Source organism: Otolemur garnettii, unplaced genomic scaffold (assembly GCF_000181295.1).
Source record: "Otolemur garnettii isolate 467f Iridium unplaced genomic scaffold, OtoGar3 scaffold00424, whole genome shotgun sequence".
Classification (NCBI taxonomy): domain Eukaryota; kingdom Metazoa; phylum Chordata; class Mammalia; order Primates; family Galagidae; genus Otolemur; species Otolemur garnettii.
The window spans coordinates 87,140-94,439 of NW_003852819.1; the positions used below are offsets into that span (position 1 = coordinate 87,140).

Below are 7,300 nucleotides of genomic sequence, written 5' to 3' on the forward strand. Positions count from 1 at the left end.
AGGGAGGGAGGGAGGGAGGGAGGGACAAAGGGTCAGAGGGAGGGAGGGAAGGGACAGAGGGAGGGAAAAGAAAGGGAAAAGGAGGGGAAGGGAAGGGGAAAGGAAGGGGAATAAAGGGAAAGAAAAAGGGAAAGGTAAGAGAAACTGTTTTAATATGAAAATGCTAGTGGCATTCTACTTAAAATCATGAAGAACCTAAAGAAGCCCAATTCTGCCATCTCTATTAGACGTTATACTGGGTTTGCTAACCAGAACAGTAAGGAACCCATAAATTTGATTCTATTTCCATTACTCTCAGATTTGCAGAAAACCTTAGATTGCCTACAGACAAATTTTTAGATATAATAGAGTTTAGCATGCATGGTGATGGGCTTTAAGAACAATCTTTTTTTTTTTTTTTAAACAAGTCAAATGCATTTGTGTAAATTAGACCCAAATAGAAACTGTCATTTTAAACAGACATCAAATACGAGAGCAGCAACAGTGTATGGTAATCTTGGGATAAATACATTAAATGGTGTATAGGTTATGAATGTACAGAAGATAAAACTAAAAACTAATGTGAACAATTAAAACGTCAAAGACCCACATAAATGAAGACTCCTTGAGTTGGTGACTAGAAAGGCTGAAGATTCAAGGGATAGTCAGTTCTTCCCTACCTGATCTGGAGATTCAGTGAAAAGGCATTCCAAATCTGTTACAACTGAGTTTTCAGGAAATTTGACGTTGCAGGCTCTAACTATGCATATGGAAGGGCAAAAGCCAAAGAATAGCGAAGATGCATTTGGAAATGATAGATAATATGTAGGAACTTTCCCTAGCAGACATCACAATGTATTCTGAAGTGATGAAAACTATGAAAATGTAGTATTGGCACAGGGCTAGACAAATACATATATGGACCCTAACAGGGAGGTTGGAAATGCAGACACACAAATATGAACGAACGAACATGTTTCCAGACATTGGCAGACGTCCCTAAAGGGCGAAAAGTCACCCCAATTGAGAATCCGTGCCATAGGAATAGGGATGACCTTAAAACCACACGCCGAATTTTTCAAAGGTAAATTGTAGACTAGCAAGAACACGAGTCAAAAATGCATGCACCCAAAATATTTCACATCCAAAGGGGCACTAGTCTGAGGAAAAAGCCTTGGGGAGCATAAAGCTCAACTTTACTTCAAGTGCTCCTGGCGGGCCGAGTGAGGAGAACAGAGGTGACAGGGAGGCACAGGGGGCGTGACCGTAGCGCATGAGGGACAGGGGATCTCGAAGTTCATTGCTCGTTAACCACAGCAGTGGGAGGAGGAAGGCAGACCCGGAGCTCATTGGCCTTTGTCAGATGGGCGGGAAAGGGAGAGGAAGCTGGGTTTTCTCTCAGGCGGCTTGTCTGAACTGATTGATTCTGACCTGCTGGAGGCTGAGGTAACCACAGAGGGGAATCAGGAATATGATCCTCGTTTCCATGCCTTTTATTTCCTCCCCTCTCCTGCTCACTTTCCCCTCTCCTCCACCTCAGCGGGGTACCCTCCCACCCACTCCTGACGTCCCTTTCCACCCTTACCCCGCGCGGAACCCCTTTTGGGAGGACCCATTGCCTCAGCCCCATGGGCAATTGGCCTCTGGTCACTGGGGCAGGCCTCATGGGCCTGATTTTGACTCAGAAGTGGGGAAGGGAGAGAATTATTTGGCTTCCTGAGGAAGGGAGACACTCAGGGGCGGCGGCACTGGGTGCGTGGGTGGGGGGAGGGGAGATGGTGCACTCAAGGACAATTTTTGAAGTGTGGATAGGAGAGTGGAGGATTGTTGAGAGGCTGTGGAGGGAATGTGTGGGGCAAATATAATACATGATGTACAGGATATGAATGCACAGAAGATAAAACTAAAAACTAAGTGGAAAGCATAGAGGGTACATCGGTCTGACAGAAAAATTACTGCACTGAGGAGTTGCCTATTGGATAGATACGAGCCTGGCACTTCACAGGGGGCTCCAGAAGTATCTTCTGAAAGAAGAATCAAGGGAATGAATGAATGAAAATAGTAATTGAAAGAGGGGCGGGGATCCAGGAGGACAATACGATTTCATGGCGGTACAAGAGGGAAATCAGCTTAAAGAGGGAGCAAGAGGATAATTAAGGTTGAGTGGGGTGCAAGAAACAATCAGAGTGGAGTGTGAGGGGAAAATTGAATATAGGGCATGGAAGAAACTGATAGAACTGAGTGCAGGGATCATAAAATCATGTGTGGGAAGTAAATGAATGCAGGAGGTTCGGAAGATATTTGCTGAAGTGGTGGATGCCAGGAATAATAGTTGGGGTTGGCAGAGTACAGGATGATACATAAGAAGGGACTGTAGTAATTGTTAAAGGGGGCATAGGAGTGCATGTGTGTGATGGAAAATGGGGTCTATGGTGGAGTGGAGGTAAGCAAGAAGAATAATGATTGAATTGAATGGTTCTGGGAATCATGATGTTGAGAGTTTCTTGGGAGGAGGCTATGCATGAGTGGAGCTTCCTGGGAAGGTGGCCACTTGAGCAAGGAGGTCGGGGTGAAGGTTGGAGAAAGCCATGGGAGATGAAGGGAGTGGGCAATCTGATTCCAGCAGTGAGCGGGACACAAGAGAAGAATGCAGCCACCTCAGATAGGATCTCCCAAGGACAGAGGAGGTATGTTGGGGGTAGGGGTTCATGTGGCCATTCTGATCTGCGCTCCTGACCCTAGAACCATGGAACCCAAAGAGATACCTGCTGTGGCCTGCTGCCCCTCTGACTCTGAATGTACCCTGGGGCGTGAAACTGGAGCCCCGTAGGGGATTGATCTTGGCCCCAGAAGAGCCATAGGTTGCTGTGACCACTGCCACAACCATGGCATCACTACCCAAATCAGGGGCCACAAGCATTTCTGCCTCTTCCAGGCTTGCCAGTGTCACAATTGTGCCCTCTTTTTGTGAGTATGGTGTGTGAGACAGGGAGGGGTCATGCCTCCTCTAAACGTGACTACCCTCACACCTGCAATCCCCCACTTTAGGGAACACCGCAGGGTCTAGCCGGCTGTGAGTGCCTTGAAGAGGAAGCAGCAGGCACAGCTAAGGAGGCACCCGGCTCAAGGACTGACTGTTGAGGAGTATGGCTGCCCGGCCCAAAGCTCACATCCATGTCAAGAATTTGGCCGTGGAAGCAGGAGTTCTCAGTGAGTGCCTCTGGCCAGGGAGGGAGCCTGTGTTTGGGTGAAGGAAACATGAGTAGTTCTGTCACCAGTCTTGTCACTGAATTTCAGTTGTGGCCTGGGCCAAGTTACTCCCTGGACTCTAGCTCCCCCATGTATAAAACATCATCCGTGTTATCTACCAAGTGTTTGTTAGAAGGAAAGATCTGGAGGGATCAGAAAGGTCCATGGTGAGATGAGACTTCAGACTCGGGGTGGTATAAAGTGGGGTGGGGTTGGTGGGAGAGGTGGGAGAAGGAAAGGCTCACCAAAGCTGGCCCTCTTCTTTCGCAGCTGGGAAGGAGAACAACATGTTGCAGCCTGAGGTCCACATCCACACAAACCCCAAGGAGGTAAGGAGAGGCCATGGCCGGGGGGAAGGTTCCCACCCGGCCACTGCCCAGACCCCTTTCACTGTTTCTCGATGACACAGTGGATTCCATCTCTAACCCTACCACCAATTTTCCTTGCGACTTTGGGAAGGCTCACTTTCCCTCCCCGGGCCTCAGTTTCCCCAGTTGCAAAATGAAAGGCAACACTGTCTGGTCTTCAAGGTCTTCAGAGCTCTGACATTCTGGGCTCCTATCCTCATCCCCAAACATGCCCACACCTCCTCCCTCGATGGCTGGTCTGGTACCTGACTCCAACCTGTGCTCTCTGCCCCCTGCAGGAGAGCTCCCAAGGGGCTCTGCTGCTCGACAAGCCCCCAGAGCCGTTGTCTCTGCCCTGTGCTCCTGTGACCTTGGAGCAGGAACTGATGGTTTCTCTTTCTGGGGAGCCCCACGGGCCCCCTGCCCTGCCCAGCACGTGAGTACAGTGAGGACCGGAACAGGTTGTGTCTTGTGTGCCCAATCTTGTGCTTGGTGCCATGGGAGACAGGAAGAGGAAAACGGGAAGGAGAAGTGGCATCTAAGACAAGGGCTCTCCCAGCTTTGCCATTTCCTATTTGTGAGGCTTTGGGCAAGTGATGTTATGTGTCTGAACCTCCATTTCCTTGTGAGTGTGCTGGGGGCGATATTCTATACCTCTAGAATTGAAAAGAGGACTAACACAGGCCTGCCACATAGTAGGCCTCTAACAAATGAGGGTTGTTACTGAACATCAAACAGACAGATAGGATAGAAGGTCCTGCTGACAAGTGGAGGCCATGATGGTGGAGGGCTACAGAGGCCCAGGGGAAAGTCCAGAGGCCATTAGCAAAAGCTTCCTGGAGCTGAGCTGAGCTTGTCCTTCAAGACCCATGGGGACTGGGCAATATGGAAGCAAGAACCAGTCCTTGAACAGGGACAGTAATCCCATCTCTCCAGGTGCTTTGCAGATTGAAATACAGACATCTGTGATTTCCCATAATCTTCACCACTGCCCTGGGAGGAAAATGCTGGCAGGAATAGGAAAAGATATATCTCGGGAAAGATATAGAAAAAAAGAGGTATGGGAAAGAAAACAGGCCAAGCAGGAGAAGGATGTTTCCCAGCCACAATGAATAATGGTCCAGCAGGCATTGGGATTTCCACATCTAGTTATTGCAAAATCCTGCCCCTCCTTCTGTCTACTGGTAGTATGTGTCTGCCAGAGGATTTAATCCCCTGGCCTCTCCTCTCCTTGTTTCTAGATGCTCAACTCTGATCCTCCAGCCCTGTGCCACCCTTGACTCTCTTCTACTGCAGCCACAGGTCCTGGGAAAGTAGTGGGGTCAAGAACCCTGGGAGGGGTGGAGCTTAGTGGATGGGAAGAGTAAAAGGCCTTGGGCGGTGGGGGCCTTGAGGGAACTGGGGGATGGAGGGGTACTTGCCCCATTGGGAGGAGGTATGGTTTCCAGTGCCCATTCTCTCATTCCTGTTCTTTTGCAGGTCCCCAAAGCCTCAGACCAGTCTGGGGTTTCTGCCTCCTCAGAGTGGCAGCGGAAGCTGGAGGCTGCTGAGGCTCTGCTGACTCTGAGGGACTCTTCTCAGGCCCCTTGTGACACTATCTCCCTGCATCAGCCCTGTGGTCCACCAGGTAAACTGCTCCTCAGAAGGAGAACACAGAGTGGGGAAAATTGGGAACAGCGTTGGGGGGAGGGTGCATGGTGGTAAGCAGGTTCCAACTGGAAAATCAGTGTAGGTGGGTTGAACCTCCTTGCATCCAGGCACCCAAGCTTCTCAGTCTGACTTGAAATGGTAGTTGAGGGCTGTTCAGTGAATATGCACTTTATCAAGCTTTGTGCTGAACAGTAAATGCCCAGTGTCCTGATGTCAAGAAACAAAGAAACTGGGGTCACGAGAGTGGCGGGGACTTGCCCTGCCTAGAGCAGGGGTCTTCAAACTTTTTAAATAGGGGGCCAGTTCACTGTCCCTCAGACCGTTGGAGGGCCGGACTGCAGGCCCTGAGACGAGTCGGCTGCTAAGCAGGACAGGCAGTGGAGGCAAAAACACCCGGCGGGCCGCATAAATGTCCTGGGTGGGCCGCATGTGGCCCATGGGCCGTAGTTTGAGGACGCCTGCCCTAGAGCATGCAGCATCTCAACTGGAGAAACCAGGTCTCCTGACTCCCAGCCAAGGGCTCTCTTCCCAGATTCCTGCAGTCTGCTGTGGTCTGGGGAAGACATACAGAGGTGGTAAGGGTCTTGTCTGGAAGGTGTGGTCCCCGCCTCCAGGGAGCTTCCAGTCTAGATGTGGAGCCTGAATGTCTTGGCAAGCTGTGCTTTCTGTTTAAATCTCAACGATAGATGAATAGAGGAATGCTGAGGAGGGAATAAACACCTGGGGAGGCTGAGAGGGAAGGCTGGGCATTCTTGGACCAATAATGGTGGATGGGGCACGGTGTGTGAGTGAAGAAACAGCCCTGGAGGAACAGCTGGAATAGAAGGGGATGAAGCTAGAGAGTATGAATCACAGAGGTGTGGCAGGCGAGGCTTGGGAGGACAGACCAACAACTGTGGGTGGTGAGGAGCCAGGGAATGCTTCTGAGCTAGGTAGAAGCATTTTCAGAGACCCTGGGCTTGACTAGGGGAGGCAAGCCTGGAGGTGGGGAAATGAGAAAGGGGTCTCTGCAGCAGTACAGGTGACAAATCATTGGTTGGGGGGGACACACAAAATAGAGGAAAGCTGGGAGGGGGACATGGATGTGACCAGGCTCTGGCCCCTTCCTTTCTGTCTACAGCTCCTGCTGGAGATAAAGAACTCCAGCCTTCCAGCCCCTCTCTGCGCCCCAGGCCAGCCAGCTCCGTCTCGCTGCCTATTGGACATCTGGGGTGCATCTCCCTCTTGAGCTAGGAACCCAGAGGAGGAGGCCTCAATATAGCACTGCCTATTTGGTATCCTGTTTCTGAATGTGCAAAATGGTTAATGTCCAAAATGCTTAACATCTTTTTTTTTAAGCCTTCAGGTGTTTTATAAGCTTTCAGACCCTTTTTATTATATAGGGAAATTCCTTGGCTGAGGGTGGATATTCTTGTATCTCTATCCCTTACTCCTTTGGATGCTGGGGCCTTTTAATGTCTCCTGTAATAGGAGGATTGTGCAATCTAAGTTGAACAGTCTCTAAGGGGGGGAGAGGTTCTGTGTGAGTTCATATGCCAGAGTTTTTATTTGTCTTGTGATTGTAGACATACCTGTGCACCCACGTTCGTATCCATGTATGTGGAAACATAAGAATGTTTTCACTTTGTCTCTAGGTTTGTGCGTGTGAACAAAAAATAAATCCTTCTTGTTGTAAGGCACTGTGAGATATGGGTTGTTTGTTACCTCAGTATCACACAGTAAGTCTATAAGCTACCCTGACTCTAACAGACTTGTTCAATTCATGTTTCCAAGTGAGAATCACCTCAGGCAGTAGCTGGGATTTCTTAACATGGCTGGACAAGAAAATGGCAGAAGAAATAATGTAGGATATTTATTCATTGAGCAATTAAGTACTTACCCTCTGCCTGGCATGGACTGTTTTCAGTTGTCCAGAGGGCCACAATTTGTAGTACTTGTAGGATCAAGCAGATCATGTACATGAGTAGAGCAGGCCTGATGAGCTCTGGCCAAAGTGACAGTGCACGCTCTACCTAAGGGGGCAGCTGGTGCTTGGCTCAATTGTTGCCATGCAGGAATGTTGGCTCATGGTAACC

General features: G+C 49.6%; 1 protein-coding gene across 1 annotated transcript; it reads left to right on the plus strand.

Moving 5' to 3' along the window:
• Positions 1–3,025: 3,025 nt before the first annotated feature.
• Positions 3,026–6,904, plus strand: LOC100946387 (doublesex- and mab-3-related transcription factor C1-like). Its single transcript, XM_003803696.2, has 6 exons — positions 3,026–3,189; positions 3,499–3,557; positions 3,875–4,011; positions 4,817–4,877; positions 5,055–5,202; positions 6,346–6,904. The coding sequence occupies exons 1-6, from the start codon at positions 3,126–3,128 to the stop codon at positions 6,456–6,458; spliced, it is 582 nt and encodes a 193-aa protein (XP_003803744.1). The 5' UTR covers positions 3,026–3,125; the 3' UTR covers positions 6,459–6,904.
• The last annotated feature ends 396 nt before the right edge of the window (positions 6,905–7,300 follow it).